The sequence below is a fragment of the Lepus europaeus genome, chromosome 9, assembly GCF_033115175.1.
Source record: "Lepus europaeus isolate LE1 chromosome 9, mLepTim1.pri, whole genome shotgun sequence".
In the NCBI taxonomy this organism is placed as follows: Eukaryota; Metazoa; Chordata; class Mammalia; order Lagomorpha; family Leporidae; genus Lepus; species Lepus europaeus.
Genome location: NC_084835.1, coordinates 71888029 through 71907764, shown reverse-complemented (window position 1 = coordinate 71907764; position 19736 = coordinate 71888029). Strand labels below are relative to the sequence as shown.

The 19736-nt window shown below is 46.2% G+C and overlaps 1 protein-coding gene and 1 pseudogene across 1 annotated transcript in view; both read right to left on the bottom strand.

Annotated features, from left to right (window-relative positions):
• LOC133766332 (laminin subunit alpha-3-like) overlaps positions 1-19736 on the bottom strand; it is a 197919-nt gene that overhangs the window by 158834 nt on the left and 19349 nt on the right. The window contains 1 exon segment of the mRNA XM_062200018.1: positions 7072-7224. Within this exon segment, the coding sequence (XP_062056002.1) occupies positions 7072-7224 (153 nt within the window).
• On the bottom strand, positions 14089-14314 carry LOC133767397 (U2 spliceosomal RNA; annotated as a pseudogene).

Genomic DNA, 19736 nt, shown 5'->3' with positions numbered 1-19736 from the left:
GGTGAGGGTTCCCCTTGGGGGCACAAAATGCTCAATTTTCCAGGCTGCTGTGACATGGCTTTAGAACAAACAAGCACTCCCAAAAGAGCCTTCAAGGAAGAAGCAGCGAGTCAGATGTAGGCCCTTGAGATGGGGTGAGTGAAGAGGCACAGGAACTGTTCACTGAGGCTGCCACTCGGGCGGCCCAGAGGCTACGGCCTCTCCAAGGCCCCAAGGGCTGTCTTAGCAGCTCTGCTGCTGCTGCTGCTGCTGCTATCTGTCAGAGCCAGACCTCTGTCCCAGCAGCTCTGCAGGTCTCCTCATACCTCCTGTCTCTGAAGCAGATACCCAATCCTTTCAAGTTCTTCTTTTGTGTGTGTGTGTGTGTGGGGGGTCCTCTTTATTTTTACTACTGACAGGTTTAAAATAGTACTTGTTGGGCAGGCATAGTGTTGCAACAGGTTATGCCACCGTTTGGGATACATGCATTCTATATGGGAGTGCCAATTTGAGTCCTAGAGACTCCAAGCTTCTGATCCAGGTTCCTGCTAATGAGCCTGGGAGGCAGCAGATAATGGCGCAAGTACCTGAGTTCCTGCCACCATATGGGAGACCCAGATGGAGCTGCTGGCTCCTGGCTTCAGCCTGGCCTAGCCCAAGCTGTTGCAGGCATCTGGGGAGTGAATCAGTAAATGGAAGATCTGTCTGTCTGTCTGTCTCTCTCCCTTTCTCCCTCTCTCTCTCATCACTCTGCTTTTCAAGCAAGTAAATCTCTAAAAATATAAACAAAAAATCATACTCTTGGGGAGACCACAAGTTGCACTAAGGCTATAAACTTCTTTCATAGATGATTTTTCTGCTGCTCCTCAGGATTCTAGTGGGACATGATCTATCTTACCCTGCCCTACTCTCCCTTTCACCTCAGGGGACCAGCAGACCCCTGCCACACCCCCACATGCTTTCTCTAATACCCTACCCTAGGGGAGGGAGTCCATAGGGTGAGGACTGGATTCTTCGATTCTGCAGGAAGTCCAGGATGTGGATGTAGATCTCATGGCAGTTCCTTCCTCGCCCCAGGGGACGGGTCTCCCTTGGGGAGTGTTCACATCCAACCAGGAGCCCAGGAAGAGACAAGTGGTCCCATGGAATATTCCAATGATTCTCCTTTTAGAAACTTGACATCCACATTTTATTTTAGATACAAAAATGAACTCATTACACTTGGCCAGATGATATGAAAGCCTCCTGTAAGACATTATGTTCTTGTTCTATAGCCTGAAACTAATGAATAATATATAACCCAATGACCCTGAACAACCCGGGGAATACCGAGACTCTAGTGAGTCATGGCTCTGTCTGATATTGGCCACCTTGAAAGGTGGAAGCTGGCTTTCAAGATCAAGTCCTGAAGATAACGCTACTATTTGTCAAACTGTGTTGGCCAAGAAAAATATCAATGCATGCCACCAATCAGTCCAAAAGGAGATGAAGAAACAACCCCTTCTTGGCCACATAAGCTGTCAAATTGACTGTTGGCACAGTAAATCCAATTCCAGCTCTCAATAGGTGAAGAAAAGGATTCAGTCATAACAAGCTTATAATCTGTATTTTATTTCCCAATCATGCATCAAAATTCACACCCTCTAACTCTAAGGTCTTAATGTTAATATTAAATAATAAAATCTAACTTCTCAATGACATTCTCATAGTCAATTCCAGCAAAGGAAAGAAAACACAGATCTTACAGATGAGGCATAAAATATGAATCTTGCAAGACACAGCTTGTGAAACTTTTATTGCTCCAACATGAAAAAGGAAAGACATGTCTTAGTCATCTGACATATTTATATTGCTTTTCCTGTGCCTAGATTTTTGTCAAGTATTTTCTATGGTATAATATATAATATTGTCTAGGGGCCAGCATTGTGGCATAACAGGTTAAGCCACCATCTGCAGCACTGGCATCCAATATGGGTGCCACTTCAAATCCTGGCTGCTCCTCTTCCAATCCAGCTCCTTGCTAATGCACCTGGGAGGGGCAGTGGAAGATGACCCGTCTTTGGCACCTACACCGACGTGGGAGAACTGGAAGAAGGCCTTGGCTCATGGGTTTGCCGTGGCCATTTGGGGAGTGAACCAGCAGATGAAAGATCTTTCTCTCTATGTCTGCCTATCTCTCTCTGTGTAACTCTCCCTTTTATATAAATAAATAAATTTTTAAAATATTTTCTTGGCCGGCACCGTGGCTTAACAGGCTAATCCTCCGCCTTGCGGCGCCGGCATACCAGGTTCTAGTCCCGGTTGGGGCGCCGGATTCTATCCCGGTTGCCCCTCTTCCAGGCCAGCTCTCTGCTGTGGCCCGGGAAGGCAGTGGAGGATGGCCCAAGTCCTTGGGCCCTGCACCCGCATGGGAGACCAGGAGAAGCATCTAGCTCCTGGCTTCGGATCAGCGCGGTGTGCCAGGCTGCAGCGGCCATTGGAGGGTGAACCAGCGGCAAAAAGGAAGACCTTTCTCTCTGTTTCTCTCTCACTATCCACTCTGCCAGTCAAAAAAAAAAAATTAAAAAAAAATAAAATTAAAATAAAAAATAAAATATTTTCTAGAGAGATACACCTTAATGTTTATTGCAGCTCAATTCACAATAGCTAAGACCTGGAATCAACCTAAATGCCCATCAACAGTAGACTGGATAAAGAAATTATGGGACATGTACTCCATAGAATACTATACAGCAGTCAAAAACAATGAAATCCGGTCATTTGAAACAAAATGGAGGAATCTGGAAAACATCATGCTGAGTGAAATAAGCCAGTCCCAAAGGGGCACATATCATATGTTCTCCCTGATCCATGACAACTAACCGAACACCAAAAAGGAAACCTGTTGAAGTGAAATGGACACTACGAGAAACAATGACTTGATCAGCCCTTGTCCTGACTATTGATGTACAACTTAATACTTTATCCCTTTTAGTATTTTTTTTTGTTCTACTTAATACTATTGGTTGAACTCTGTAATTAACACACAATTATTCTTAGGTGTTTAAATTTAACTGAAAAGTGATCTCTGTTAAATATAAGAGTGGGAATAAGAGAGGGAGAAGATGTACAATTTGGGACAAGCTCAAGCTGACTTGCCCCAAATGGTAGAGTTAGAAACGTGCCTGGGGATTCCAATTCAATCCCATCAAGGTGGCATGTACCAATGCCATCTCACTAGTCCAAGTGATCAATTTCAGTTCACAATTGATCATAATGATAGGTCTAAGATTCAAAGGGCTCACATAAACAAGACTAGTGTCTGCCAATACTAACTGATAGAATTAAAAAGGGAGAGAACGATCCAACATGGGAAACGGGATACACAGCAGACTCATAGAATGGCAGATGTCCTAAACAGCACTCTGGCCTCAGAATCAGCCCTTAAAGCATTCAGATCTGGCTGAAGAGCCCATGAGAGTATTATAGGCATGGAAAGCCAAGACACTTTGGAAAAAAAAAAAAAAGACCTAAATGAAAGATCTCTGTGAGTGAGATCCCAGTAGAAAGAACGGGCCATCAAAGGAGGTACCTTTCTCTGAAGGGAGGAGAGAACATCCACTCTGCACTCTGACTATGGCCTTGTCTAAATAAGATCAGAGTCAGCGAACTCAAAAGGCTTCCATAGCCTTGGCAATTCATGACAAGAGCCTAGGGAGATTACTGATGCCATAAACAAGAGTGTCAATTTGTTAAGTCAACAACAGGAGTCACTGTGTACTTACTCTTCATGTAGGATCTCTGTCCTTAATGTGTTGTTCATTGTGAATTAATGCTATAACTAGTACTGAAACAGTATTTTACACTTTATGTTTTTGTGTGGGTGCAAACTGTTGAAATCTTTACGTAATATATACTAAATTGATCTCCTGTATATAAAGAGAATTGAAAATGAATCTTGATGTGAATGGAATGGGAGATGGGATGGTTGCAGGTGGGAGGGAAGTTATGGGGGGCAGGGAAGCCATTGTAATCCATAAGCTCTACTTTGGAAATTTATATTTATTAAAAAAGTGAAAAAATAAATAAAATACTTTCTAAACCCAAAAGTTGTGTGTCCATTCTTTTAATAAGTGTTTCTTGAAGTTTATTTTCTAAAATAAATATTATTACCAAGGCCCAAAAGAGATTTTAAAATGAAGCAGTTGACTCATTTAAACCTGATAAATTCTGTGAGGCTGCACAATCATCTCTAAAATGAGGACACTAAGGCAGAGCTGTTAAGTCCACATATGGCCTCCTCAGTGAGGGAGGGTCAGTGACACATGGGCTCCTAGTGAGGGAGGGTCAAGGGAGGGACAGTGACACAGGGGCTCCTAGTGAGGGAGGGGCAGTGACACAGGGGCTCCTAGTGAGGGAGGGGCAGTGACACACGGGCTCCTAGTGAGGGAGGGGCAGTGACACACGGGCTCCTATTGAGGGAGGGTCAAGGGAGGGACAGTGACACACGGGCTCCTAGTGAGGGAGGGTCAAGGGAGGGACAGTGACACAGGGGCTCCTAGTGAGGGAGGGGCAGTGACACACGGGGCCCCTCAGTGAGGGAGGGGCAGTGACACACGGGGCTCCTAGTGAGGGAGGGGCAGTGACACACGGGCTCCTAGTGAGGGAGGGGCAGTGACACACGGGCTCCTAGTGAGGGAGGGGCAGTGACACAGGGGCTCCTAGTGAAGGAGGAGCAGTGACACAGGGGACTCCTAGTGAGGGAAGGGCAGTGACACTCGGGCTCCTCAGTGAGCAGTGTCGTTAGCCCTGGTCCCGGCCAGCTCCCTGCAGTCCCACAGCCTCAGTCCGCTCACAGAGCAGCCCTGGACTGGCTCAGTGAGGATGTGCTGGATCCCGTCGTCATGAATATGCATGCAGTAGCGTCTGCCCTCAATCAGCAAGTCACTAAATTGTTCCCATGTTGGTGCTTTATTAATTTAACTACCTTAATTATGGGCTTTTCGGTACATCAAATGAATGCCATAAAAACTAGATTTATATAAAATAGCTTAAAGGAAAAAAGAGTAAGTCCGGCAGGCATTGGGATATTTACCATGGATCGTTTTGATTGTTTAAAATTCCCTGGTGGCTTCCTCTAATGTGCTCTATGGGAGACAGTGATGATGGCCAAGCCGTTTGGGCTCTGTCACCCACATAGGAAACCCAGACTGAGTTCTTGGATCCTGGCTTTGACCTAACTCAGGCCCAGCTGTTGCAAGCATTTGGGCAGTGAACCAGCAGATGGGAGAACTCTGTCTGTGTCTTCCTTTCAAATAAATTAAATAAATAAAATTAAAAGTTCCTCCTAACTATAGAAATCCTCAGTTAATAAGTGATACAACAAGTAAATTCTGGTTACTACAGGATACATCTACTGAATTAATGTTAGAGGTTAGCTATTAGATGGACATGACTAATTCATGGTTGGGGGCCAGTGCTGTGGCATAGCAGGTAAAGCTGCCACCTGCAGTGCTGGCATCCCACATGGGTGCCAGTTCGAGTCTCGGCTGCTCCACTTCCTATCCAGTGCTCTGCTATGGCCTGGGAAAGCAGTGGAAGATGGCCCAAGTCCTTGGGCCCCTGCACCTGTTTGGGAAACCACAAAGAAGCTTGGCTTCGGATCAGCACAGCTCCAGCCATTGCAACCATCTTGGGGGTGAACCAGAGGATGGAAAACAACTCTTTCTCTATCTCTCTATCTCTATCTCTATCTCTATCTCCCTCTCTCTCTCTATCTCTTTCTGCCTCTCTGTAACTCTGCCTTTCAAATCAAAGAAATAAATCTCTTTTTTAAAAAAAAGACTAATTCATGGTTGAAATGGGAGTTGAAGTCTTTTTTTTTAAGATTTATTTATTTATTTGAAAGTCAGAGTTACATAGAGAGAGGAGAGGCAGAGAGAGAGAGAGAGAGGTTTTCCATCCACTGGTTCATTCCCTAGTTGGCTGCAATGACCAGAACTGTGCCAATCTGAATCCAGGAGCCAGAAGCTTCCTCCAGGTTTCCCTTGTGGGTGCAGGGGCCCAAGGACCTGGGCCATCTTCCACTGCTTTCCCAGGCCATAGCAGAGAGCTGGATTGTAAGTGGAGCAGCCAGGACTTGAACCGGCATCCATATGGGATGCCACATTGCAGGCAGTGGCCTTACCTGCTATGCCACAGTGAAGGCCCCAGGAGTTGGAGTCTTTTGAACCATAACTGATGCCTCTGAATTACAACAGGTGTTGACTGATGGTGAAAGTATTCTATGGCTGTATGCACCAAGAGGTAGGCAACCCAAGGGTCTTCTCAGCTTCTCTCAAGAGGACGGGCCTGAAGCCCAGCTGATCAAACAAGGCCCAAACTATGGTTGTCAGTGGTCCTAAAAAGTCAGGGTTTCCAGGAAAAGGAACACCATGACCTGTCTCTGTCACACACAAGCTCACAACATTACTCACAATAACCAGCAGGTGGAAGCAACCCAAGTGTGCATCAGTGTATGAATGGATACACAATGTGATCTATGGAATATTACCCAGCCTTGAAAAGGAAGAAAATTCTGACACACACTACAACAGGGATGAACTGTGAAAATTTGTGACTGAATGAAGTAAGTTGCAAAAAGACATTCTATGGTTCTGCTTCTATGAGGTCCCTAGAGTCATCATTTAACAGTATATAGGGTGGTGGTTGGAGGGAATGGGGTTTAATGGATACAGAGTTGCAGTTTTATGAGTTGAAAACAGAATGGATGATGCTCCTGTATAAGAATTGAATGTACTTAATGCCACCAAAGTATATACTTCAAAATGTTAAGACAATAAATCATGTTATATGCATTTGATCATAATTAAAAATAGTAACAAAATATTTTTGCCAGTGAACTGTTAGAACAAGGAAGGGAATCTGCATTGGGACATGCATTTTTCTGCATTTTAATGGAGACAAACATTAACGTAACAGGTTTCACACCATTGGAGAATTAAAACTGAAGTCTGTTGTTGCAATGGTTCTTGTTAGCTCAGAAATCACCATGGCAATAGAGATGCACACGAATGCCCCCCCCCCACCCCTCTGGTTAAAAGGGTGACTCACCTGGCCCAGGTCCAGGGTGAGGTTGACTCTGTTGTACTGTGTGCCTGAGGAGAGAGGGGGGCTCTGCCACCAGCGCTCGGACCCGTCGATCGCATTGGTGGCCGGGTGTGCCTTCCTGGGGTCCTCCGAATTGCAGAAGTCGCAGAACTGGCCCTGGAGAAAAAGTTCTTTCTTTATTTTCAAGTAAGTTCTTCTTTCTTTTTTTTTTCCTCTCCAATTGTATAGGGATATCTGTGGTTTTCTTTGACAAATTATAGTGTGCAAGTCATTTTTTTCTTAACAATATAGTAAAAATGGAAACTGAACAAAGGCTATTTCATAGTTCAGAGATGTCAGCTGTTGAAATTCATTATCATGTATTCCAAAGACAGTAGGAAGGGCTTTCTCTTTTATTTCATTGTAAGCCTCCTTATCTGCTTAGTGTGTTTCTAGGATGCAAATTATACTCATAATTATGTTCTTCTTGGTCCATACAACACTTCGAGAGGAGCCTGCAGTGTTGAGGATGAGAGATGTTTTCATTTTACTCTATAAATCCTCCTCTGTGCAGTGCTGCCAGAGGAACTGGGGTACCAAGGGGAGCTCAGCTCCAGCCCCAGTGGAGACATTCAGGTCACAGATGACCCTAGGAAGGTGGGGCCTGGGGCAGAAAACACAGTGCGGGGTCAAAGGTGGTGGATATCCCAGGGTGGAAGCATGGCGTTCCAGCTACTGGAGGGGATTGGCAGGACTCTGGTCAGGGGCAGTGAGCAGCAAACAGGGAAGACCCTTCAGGTGGGGCCGCTAGCCATGCGCACAGGAGCAGAGGCCAGCTGGCCCAGTCTGATGTAAGTATGGACAGACAAGGCTTGGCAGGTAAAGGAGGGAGATGTGGCTGGCTGCGAACTCCAGACTGAGATGGTCTGAATTAGCTCAGGAGGTAAGTGGAGATCCATTTTTACCTGGAGTAATACCTGGTTACTATTACCACCATGTCTACCTCCTTTTGACTCTTTTTTTTTTTTTTTTTTTTTTTGGTAGGCAGATTGTTTTGATTCTGGCTTTTGGTTTGTAGACATTTACCATCTGAAAAGCTGAACCTAGGGCTTTCTTCTAGGTTGAATATCTTTGAACTGAGTCAAAGGCTCATGCTTCCCCAGGGATGGACTTCACAAACTGAACTGCTCTGCTCCCAAACCAAACACCTCAGGGCACAGCCACCCCATTAGAGGTGAACAAAGAAGCAAACTTAACCCACAGACTCTCCTAAAAAAGTACTGTGACAAAGGGGAAGCTCTGGCCCTGGCCAGCATTTAAAAATTCATTCCTAAATGTTCAAAGATACATCCAGAGGTCAGCACTGTGGCACAACAGGTTAAGTTGCTGCTTGCAATGCCAGCATCCCATATAGGAGTGCCCGTTAGAGTCCCAGCAGCTCTGCTTCCAATGCAGCTTCCTGTTAATGTACCTGGGGAGGTACATGACGATGACCGGAGCAACTAAGTCCCTGCCACCCACATGAGAGATAAAGAAGGAGTTCTAGGCTCCTGGCTTCCACGTGGGTCAGCCCTTGCAGCCATCTGGGAGTAAATCAGTGGATGGAAGATTCTTTCTCTCTCTGTGTCTCTCTCTCTTTCACTCTGCCTAGGGAAGGAAGGAAGGAAGGAAGGAAGGAAGGAAGGAAGGAAGGAAGGAAGGAAGGAAGGAAGATAGATTCAATCCTGGTATACAACTGAAAGAAGTGTGACCAAACGTTTTCATCTCCTATGCGACTGGCAGTTCTTCCATGCATGGCGCGCTTTTGTGTAGATGGCTCCCAGTTGACCCCAATGAGGACACTTATGTAACTCAGAAGATGCTCCTTGGGACCGTGTGGCCCATCATTCACAAGGTCAGGGACCACGTGTGTCCTGCTCTTCATTCTGTCACTTCACCCAACACACTGCCTTGGCACACAGTAGAAGCTCAACAAGGGAATAATTCCATCAGCAATTTAAAAACAACATTGAGTTACTTCTATAAAATGTACTCTTATAGAGGCTTCATTAACAACTTTTTAAGATAGGACATCTAAATATTTGTTATTAGTATGTATTATTCCCTTCAATGATCTTCAATCATTCCTCTTCATTGAGGAAAAAGAGAGGTTAGCTCATTTTCTGCAGATCCACAGAACTAATAAATGGTGGAATCAGGATTCCCAGAGACAATACAATAATGACCTGGTAACTTTAGTCCGCTTTCTAGCAGCTCCAGCTCTGCCAACTGGACCTCCATGAGTATTCAGTAACCTGTATTGCTACCTGTAATCAGTGTTAAGTGGTAGCCTTTAGAGTCTCAGAGCCATGGTTTGAAGGCCTCTTTTCACGTAGAACCATTTCATTGTTTCTGTTTGCTTGGGTGTGAACATCCCTTCAAAACTCATGTTGAAATGCAATTGCCATTTTAACATTGCTAAGAGGTAGGATCTGGGGCCAGTGCTGTGACCAGCACTATGGTAGATTAAGCATCTGCCTGCAACACTGGCATCCCATGGGCACAGGTTGGGATCATGGCTGCTCCACTTCTGATCCAGCTCCCTGCAGATGGCCTAGGAAAGCAGTAGAAGATGAACCAAATGCTTGGGCCCCTCACCGGTGTGAGGGATGGAGAAGAATCTCCTGGCTCCTGGCTTCGGATTGGCCTAGTGAACCAGTGCATGGAAGACCTCTCTCTCTATCTCTCTCTCTCTCTCTCTCTCTCTCCCTCCCTCCATCCCTCTCTCTGTAACTCTGCCTCTCAAGTAAATAAATCTTTTTTTCTTAATTTATTTGACAGGTAGAGTTATAGACAGTGAGAGAGAGAGAGACAGAGAGAAAGGTCTTCCTTCCGTTGGTTCACTCCCCAAATGGCCACCACGGTCGGCGCTGCACCAATCCGAAGCCAGGAGCCAGGTGCCTCTTCCTGGTCTCCGATGCAGGTGCAGGGGCCCAAGCACTTGGGCCATCCTCCACTCCCTCCCGGGCCACAGCAGAGAGCTGGACTGGAAGAGGAGCAATCGGGACTAGAACCCGGCTCCCAAATGGGATGCCGGCACCTCAGGCGGAGGATTAACCTAGTGAGCCACGGCGCCGGCCCCAAATAAATAAATCTTTAAAAAAAAAAAAAAAAAAGAGGTAGAACCTGTAACAGGTAATTAGGTCTTAGGCCTCTACCCCCATGAATGGATTAATGTACTTATTGTCAGCGTGGCTTTGTTACTGCAAGAGTAGGTTCCTGATAAGAAACAAGATGATCTCGGTCCAGTTTCTCTGAGTGGTGCATGCTCTCTGGCCCTTCTGCCATGTGACCACAAAGCGTGCAGGTGCTTGCCAGATGCCAGCACCAAGCTCTTGGACGTCCCAGCCTCCAGAACTGTGAGCCAAGGAAGCTTCTATCGATTAGAAATGTCCCAGTTCTGTGGCGCTGTCACAGAGCAGCGCACAGCAGGCCAGGACGACAGTGCTGCTGCCCTGGCCCTTCTGCTGCCCCCAGGAAAGCACTGGCACCATGGAGCAGATGGGGAGGAACAGGCACCTGCAGGGTGCAAGGCCTAATGACTAACACATGGACTTTATTACTTGTGCGCAAGCAACGCTTTGAAAGATGCCACTGAAAAGAAAATAACTTTACAGGGAGGCTGTGTCGCCAAGTGTGCGGGTGTCAACACTGCTGCTTGGAAGGTTGATTGATATCTAAGTTAAAGGTGAATTCCTAGCAGAGAACTTTGCCTGGGTAATAAAAATGAGTCAACCTTTCAGTTTATTTCTACATGTCATTGCGGGTGGGAGGGGAACCTTGACAGTAAAGGGTCAATAAAAATAACTTAGCAAATCAATCATGCCATGTTTTTCTAGATTAACTATTTAGGTTATACTTTCTTGTGCCACATAAAATAAGTTCTAACAAAGATGCTACATCTTTAAGTAAATATTAACAAGAAAAAAGTATAACATCTCTAAAAAAACTTACTCTAAAAATTAATAATATATGTAAAAATTAATCATTAGAAAGCCTAGCTCAAGTTACTCTGTAATGGCCAGGGTGAGAATTTTCTATTGAAATGTTTTTACTAAAATATTCCTTCTCTTTTCTTTCATTTGTTTGACTTTTGAACTTCTAGTGATTTCTACCACAAATCAACTTAGCTAAGAATTAAAAAGGATCCAATAATACCCTGGAAAAAATAAGACTATAGGAGCAGAAGTAAAAGAATTCAGAAAGATGGCTTCTTCAAATGTGGAAAACTAGGGACAAGCATCGTGGCACAGCAGGCTAAGCCATCCCTCGCAACCTCAGCTTCCCTTTTGGGAGAACTGGTTCAAGTCCTGGCTCCTCTGTTTCCAGAACAGCTTCCTGCTAAGATGCCTGGGGAGGTAGCAGAAGATGGTCCAAGTGCTTAACCCCTGCCACCCCTGTGAGAGACCAGGATGGAGCTCCTAGCTCAGATCTGAAACAGTATAGATGACTCAGCAATATACTATTAAGTGAAAAGCACAATGTGCTTTTCATAAAATTAAGATCAATTAAAATGAAAGGAACCTCTTAAAAATAAATATATATGTAATAAAAATGATATAAAAAGGAAAAGAAAGAAACAGTTAATGAAGGCTTCAGGATGATGGTTTCCTCAGATTGTGGGATACAGAGGGAATAGGGGTGGAGGAAACCACATAATAACACAGACTATTGTCAAGGCTTATTTCTGGGGTTGGTAGCAAGTTCAAAGATGCTCACTCTAATATTTTATATGCAAAATACATGCAGGCCATGCAAGGACCCATGAAAAGGGCATGTGATAAACTGAGGGTTATGACTAACCCATAATCCAACTCTGTAGCTGAGGTCCAATATTGGTTAAATAACCATGAATTGTTTAAAATCTGGACAGATTAGTGGTTAAGACTCAGGTTAGATCACCTCTGTCCTACATCAAGGTGCCTGGATTTGATACACAGCTCCAGCCTCTGACCCCAGTCTCCTGCTATGGAATACCCTGGGAGGCAGTAGATGATGGTTCAAGCGATTGGGTCCCTGCCACCTACATGGGAGACCTAAACTGAGTCTTTGGCTTCCCAGTCTCAGCTCCCTGGTTATTACAGGCAATTGAGAAGTGAAACAGTAGGTAGGAGCTCTCTCTCTCTCTCTCTCTCTCTCTCTCTCGCTTTCTCTCTCTCTCTCTCTGCTTTCAAAATAAGAGTGTGGGAGAGGAAGAAAATACAATGGAAAGAGCTAGAAAGACAGCAGATGGGATTGTCCAAATAAACTACTAAACAGCTCAGTTCCACAGTTAAGATAAACCAAAGCTTGCCCAGAGGTCCCTAGAGCAACCTACACTTTTTCAGAAAGATAGAAAGAATCTCTCCTAGCTTCCAAGTTTTGATGATTCTCCTTAACCAGAGAGCTTCTCACATGTGATACTTCACAAAACAACTTGCAATGTAAATGTTGTATTATTCTAAGAAAATAGAGGTTGGTTATAGCAATGCTCTCTCACATAACTTTTGTTATACTATTTGAACATTCATTCATGTATGCAATTTATCCTAATTGCCTACACTGTGTACAGAACTCTGTTTGAAGCTGGGGTAAAAACACTCCAAGTTGGATCTGCCCCTACAGAAAGTTAGTGGGTGATAAGAGAAATAACTCAGCCACTACACTTTTTCAAAAAGTGCTGGAATGAAGGTAACACAGCAGTGCAGGAGCCCTTGAGAGGCACACAGCACTTTCTTGCTTAATTCCCACAACACTCAGAGCTCTGTATCAAAATATTCCAAACTTGAAGATGAAGAAGCAGGGCTGGTGCTGTGGCACAGCGGGTTAAACTGCCGCCTACAACACCAACATCCCAAAAGGACGCCAGTCCTGGCTGTTCCACTTCCAATCCAGCTCCCTATAGATGCACCTTGGAAAGCACAGGAAGATGGCCCAAGTACTTGGGCCTCTGCATCCATGTGGGAGTCTCTCTCTCTCTCTCTCTCTCTCTCTCTCTCTCTAACTCTCTCAACCAAACAAATAAATGTTTAAAAAAAAAAAAAAAGGTGTTGAAGCAAAGTTTCAAAGAGGTAGAAGTGCCTTGCCTCAAGCCACATGGCCAGTATAGGCCGGCACCAGGAGCTGTGTGTGTGTGTCAGGTGATGTTACCTAGGGCCCAGGATGCTTTCCATCCTGGCCAAGCTGTTCTAGGCACCACATCAAAGAGCCCTGTCTTAGATTTGGATGGAGTGAGGCACTGGAATGGCAATCATGTGACTTGCCAAACACTTGCCATCACCAGATGTGTGGGAAGAGACCCAGCTCTGGCAAGAAGTCCGCCTGGCAGAAGCCCAGATGCAAGCCCAGCAAATCTGGCAAGACGAGCCACACTCATCCATCACCTGCCCCGTTACATAGCACCAGGTTCAGGCTGCCGCGAACCCCACTCGGGGCCATCCCTCCCCACGCTCTCTCAAGAGCCCAGTGCTGTCCCAGTACTGTGGACAACATTCTGGAGTATGCCAGTTCCAGACCTGGGGTTGCTCCTTGGCAAAGCCCTTGCTGAGAGCATCCTTCCTCCTGAGAGGCACACAGGCGTGCTTCCTGGTGACTGGACACGCGTTCTTTAAGGTTCCTGAATGTGTGCAGATGGTGGGGTGAGTGGTGATGACACAGTGCACCCAGAATATCCAGCTGTGCAGCTCCCACCAGAGGGGTCCAAGGCACCACGAACGGAGCACCGCACCTCTCTTGTGCCCTCTTCCTAGAGGTGGTGATTTGAGAGGAAAACAAAGCAGAGAACTCAAACTTGCTCCGGGGATGAAAAAGAAAGTTTTAAAGCATATCAGCAAATATCTGTAGATTCTAGGTGAGGGATCTTTTTTAACTCATTTCCAAGGCATGCATTTTGGAGTAGATTAGATGGAAGTCCAAATGCTAGCTTTACCATTTACAGCAGTGGAATATTTATTATGGAACATATTTATTATGGAACTCTGCTTTCTTCTTATTAAAAAAGGGTTAATCTCATGGGTCTTAAGCAGTGGTTGTGAGGGTTAAATGAGACACAATCCAGAACATGCTCCACACCTACCACACCGCCATCAGAACCACTAAGGTGTTTATCAAAAATGCACATTTGGACTCTGCTCTGGGCTTGCAGAATCAGCATCTCTGGTGAGATCCAGGAGTCAGAATTAAAAAAAAAAAAAAAAAGCGCTAAGAACAGATACTACACTTGATCTTAGCCAAAAGGCAGAGAAGCGATAGATTTTTTTTTAAAGCACCCCACTTAGGGAGCGTTCTGTCCCTGCAATGCGGGAACACCAGGCATTGGAAGCAGCAGTCACGGAGCAACCACACCTGTGCTGGTGACGACACAAGGAACATCCGTGTGCCACAGTCAGCACCTCGTCCTTTACAAGTACTAATTCTTCAATACTTTCCCAAAATGTTCTACTTTTTATTTCAGAGGCAGAGAGACAGGGAGTTTCCCTCTGTGTTTCACTCCCTAAATGCTTGCAATAACCAAGCTGCCCAATCTAGGTCTTCCCCTCATTTGGGTCTCCCACATCAGGACCTACGGTGCTTCCCAGGGTGCACATCTGTAGGAGGCTGGAATAGGGAACAGAGCTGGGACTCAGACGGGAAGCAAACATCCCAGCTGGCATCTTAGCCATTAGACCAAATCCCTGCCCCCACAGATACCAACTCTTAGTTTTCATGACAAACCTAAAAGGTAGTCACAACCATTGGACCCCTTTATGGACGAGGATAGAAGCACAAAGACGTGGGGTAATTTGTCTAAGTGTTGGAGCCAAGCTAGGAACCCAGGGAGGGGTGACCCCACAAGGCACGGTGGGGAGGATAGAGGAGGGGAGGGGAAACAGCTGCTTGGCTGCTGGCATTGCACAGACTTGGGCTTGGCCAGAGAACATGAGTTCCCTGCTGGGCACCGCCTGCATGTGAGTCAGAGACACAACCAGGCGAGGGAAGACGCCACTGGGTTTCTCCCTCCCTGGACCACTGAGAACTGGGTTTGGTCCACACTGATATGGTACAGTACGTTCACTCTTTCCCTCTCCTAGAAATTATTTCACACATTTACCCTGCTCCTCAAACCTCCTTCCTTTTTGACCTCATCTCACGAATTGCTGCACTGCTCATCTTCCTGAACCACGAAGCTCCTACATTGGGGCCCACAATTTGTAAAGGCATCTGAGCTCCAAGCCCCACCTGCCACTCACATTCTGAATCCTGTCCCTCCTCCCCCCTGCCTGCTCAAGGACTTCCCCCTGCAGTCACACCCCAACGTTCAGGGGTGCACACTCATTCTCTACTGGATCATTCCAAACATGCCAGATACAACCACCTGCTGCTCTCTCCCCAACTCATTCCATTGATCGTACATTGATGGTACTGCTGTTTCTCTGTCACTCCAAGGCTCCCCCTGCCTCAGGGTCTTTGCACATGCTCGTCCTTGCCCTGGGAACACGCTTCTCCCAGACTTAAGTCTGTCAGGGAGATCTTCCCTGACAACCCCAACAAAAAAAAACAGAGAAAAAATACCACAGAACCAAGGGAGCAAGTGGCCAAAGAGAACTGAGGCTCCAAATAACAGGTGCCAAGAGTCACTTGGAAGGCAGCACGAAGCTCAGAGAAGGAATGAAGACTTCTCTCTTCCCTGAGCATTTCCACCAAAAAGAAAAGGCTGCTAAGACATAATGAAAGACTGAAAACTCGACCAGTTTCTGAAAGTCATATTCAGTGGCTTTCCTGATGAGGCCTCCCAGCATATTCAAAGACTTGTTCCAGTTCATTAAAAACATTCAGAATTCAATGGCACGTTAAAGATCCATTACGTGATAAGCTGTCACAGTGAAGCAGGAGCGCAGCTTGGAGGCACACAGGACAAGTGTAAAGTAGGAAATGTTCTCCTTCCCATCGAGGCACTAGGCAAACCACTGTGCACAGAATCTTTGCCACCTGTGTCTTTCCTGCACATAAACGCTCAGCACTGTTCACACTCTGCGCATCACGCTGGGCTCACAGGTATGCGTCGGCCCAAGCTCCCACGGTCCCACCGGTCAGCATTCAGCAAGGCTGAGGGCTAGCAAGGCCTCGGCCCCTTCCACACCCTTGTTGACACTTGTGGATTCCAGCAACTCCTTTCCTTTTATCCTTTTTTAACTGTATCAATTTCATGTGCACAACACGATGTTTTGGTGTACATATACGTACTACGATTTCACAACAAATTAATTTATGTATATCCTCACACGGTTACCTTTCCGTGCGCATGTGAGAAAGCATCTGAAATCTCTGTAGAAAGCTCTGTATGCGACAGGGTAGACCTCCTGCTCTACCCTAGATCTTCAGACTTATCAGCTGACCTAACTGCTGCTTTGTTCCCTTGGACGAGCATCTCCTCATTCCTCCGCCTGTCTCTGGCACCCAGGTTTCCACTCTGTTTCTTGTATTCCACATCCTAGAGTTGTGCATATAAATGACATCGCCCAGTATTGGTCTTTCCATGCCTGGCTGGATCGCTTAGTGCTCCAGGAGTTGCCACAAATGGGAGAATTCCCTTCTTTAAGGCTGAATAATATTCCATTGCATATACATGAGGGTACTTCAAAAACTTTGTGGAAAATGAAATTAAAGATAAGCTTACGAGGGCCAGCGCTGTGGTGTAGTGAGTAAAATCACTGCCTGCAGCGCCAGCATCCCATACAGGCACTGTTCCAAGCCCCAGCTGCTCTACTTCCAATCCAGCTCCTTGCTAATGCACCTGAGAAAACAGTGGAAGATGACCCAAGTGCTTGGGCCTGTGCACCATATCTGAGACCTGGAAGAAACTCCTGGCTCCTGGCTCCTGGCTCCTGGCTTTGACCTGGCCAGTCCTGGCTATTGAGGCCACTTGGGGAGTGAACCAGTAGATGGAAGACCCCCCCTCCCCCCCTTCTTTCTCTCTGCCTTTGCCTCTCCCTCTCTGTGTGGCTCTGACTTTAAAATGAATAAATAAATCTTATTTTTTTAAAAAAAGATAAGCTTATTTGTTGCAAAAACCTTTGAAATCCATGTGTAGTTTTTTCACAACACATGTTTTCCATGAACTCTTGGGATACCCCTCACGAATACTACAATTGCTTGACCTTTCCTTTGTCGACAGACCCTGGGGTATTTTCTGTATCTTGGTTCTTGTGAATAATGCTTCAATGCACATAAGAACTGATGGTGATGGTGTTTCCCTACTGATTTTTCCCATGTTAAGATGCTGGATGAGGGGCCAGAGTTGTGGTATAGAGTGTTAAGCCGCCACCTTTGACACTGGAGTCCCATATCAGAGTGTTGTTTGAGTCCTGGCTACTCTACTTCTGATCTAGCTCCAGGCTGATGCACATGCGCAAGCAGCAATGGCCCTAGACCTTGGACCATTGCCACCCACATGGGAGACCCACATGGAGTTTCTGGCTCCTGGCCTTATCCTGGCCCAGGCCTGCTTCCGCCATAGAAAATGACCCAGTGGACCAAAGATCTCTATCTTTATCTTTCTCTTCATCTCACTCTTTCTCCCACATCACCACTTACCCACTCTCTGTCACTCTGCCTTTCAAATAAACAAACAATAAATTTTTTATTGATGCTGGATGAGGGCTAAGGGCAGTGGAGCAGTGCCGGTTTGGGGTGGTGTAACAGAATGTCCAGAACACTTTTGAAGGCTGGCACTGGCCCAACATCTCCTGGAATCAACTCTGTCCATCACATCACACACCCAGTGGGACTAGAAAGCACGCAGACCACACTCCCGTGAGTCCTGCACAGAGACAATGCTTGCGTCATGCTGGCCTGCCATGCTCTTCGTACATAAGGATGACGCTAACGTCCCTGCCACCGAACACGTGTCCAGCCTCAAGCTCTCCTCATCCCGTTTAGGAAATGCATTTTGAGTTCTTAATTGCAAAGCCTCACAGAGATCTGGGCCACATCCCCATCCTCTGTTTTCTCATACAAAGACTACACTGACATGCAGAAGGGTCAGACAGCCTGCAGGCTAAGTGAATAGAAGCTAATTCATTCCCTAGGCTGCCATTCAAAGTGGCACAATGGCTCACTGAGGTCAACAGAGGGTTCCTGCCTCACCTTTCTGAAGGCCAGAAGTCTGAAATCAAGGGGACAGGAGGGCCATGCTCCTCTGACACCTGTCAGGGAAGGACCATTCTTTGCTTCCTCTAGCTCCTGGCAGCTCAGGCCCAGGCACTGGACTTGGTCACTGCATCAGGCACTTCCACTTTGAAATTGAACACATCAAGACTGGCGCTGTGGCACCGTGGATAAAGCTGACATGTGTAGCACTAGCATCCCATGTGGGCACTGGTTTGAGTCCCAGCTGCTCCACTTCTGATGCAGCTCCCTGCTAACACACCTGGGAAAGTAGTGGAAGATGGCCCAAATGCTTGGGCCCCTGAACCTGCATGGGAGACCCAGAAGATGCTCTTGGCTTCAGATTGACCCAGATGCAGCTATTGTAGCCACTTGGGGAGTGAACCAGCAAATGGAAGATCTCTATCTCTCTGTCTCTCCATATGTCTCTCTGTAATTCTGCCTTTCAAATAAGTGAATAAATGGTTTTTTAAAGATTTATTTATTTATTTGTATGGCAGAGTTATAGAGAGGTCGAGGCTGAGGCAGAGAGAGACAGAGACAGAGAGACAGAGAGATAGAGAGATAGAGACAGAGACAGAGAGGTCTTCCATCAACTGATTCATTCCCCCAAGTGGCCGCAACAGCAGGAGCTATGCCAATCTGAAGCCAGGAGCCAGGAGCTTCCTCCAGGTCTCCCAAGTGAGTGCAGGAGCCCAAGGAATTGGGCCATCTTCCACTGCTTTCCCATGCCATAGCAGAGAGCTGGATCAGAAATGGAGCAGCCAAGAGTTGAACCAGCACCCATATGGAATGCTGGCACTGCAGGTGGCAGCTTTACCTGCTATACCACAGCACTAGCCCCTAAAATGGTTTTTTAAAAAGAAATTGAGGGGCCAGCTCTATGGCATAGTGGGTAAAGCCACTGCCTGCAGTGCCAGCATCCCATGTGGGCACCGTTTCGAGGCCCAGCTGCTCCACTTCCAATCTGGCTCTCTGCTATGGCCTGGGAAAGTAGTAGAAGGCCCAAGTTCTTGGGACCCTGCACCTGTGTGGGAAACCCGGAAGAAGATCCTGGCTCCTGGTTTCGGATCAGCGCAACTCCAGCCGTTGCAGTCAACTGAGGAGTGTACCAGCAGATGGAAGACCTCTCTCTCTCTCTGTCTCTCCTTCTCTGTGTAACTCTAACTTTCAAATAGATAAATAAATAAATCTGAAAGAAAAAGAGAGAGAGAGAAAGGAAGAAAGAAATTGAATATAACAGGGTCAGATCTGTCTTCCAAAAGATGGTTTATTGAAATTCAGAGTTTTCTTTTGTTTTTTTGTTTTGCTTTGGGTTTTTTTGTTTGATTTTGTTTTTCACTAAAGCACTTCCATCAGGGTTTTGCTCTGGCAAAACTGGTGCTGCCCTTTGAACATTTCTTCACCGAGCATCCTAAGCATTTAAGACAAGTTGCCACAAGGGAGACAGTCAAGAGCAGAAGTCTCGGCCACACCCCCAGCAAGCGTGTGATCTAATGAGACAGGCAGGAGAATGAATGGCTCCA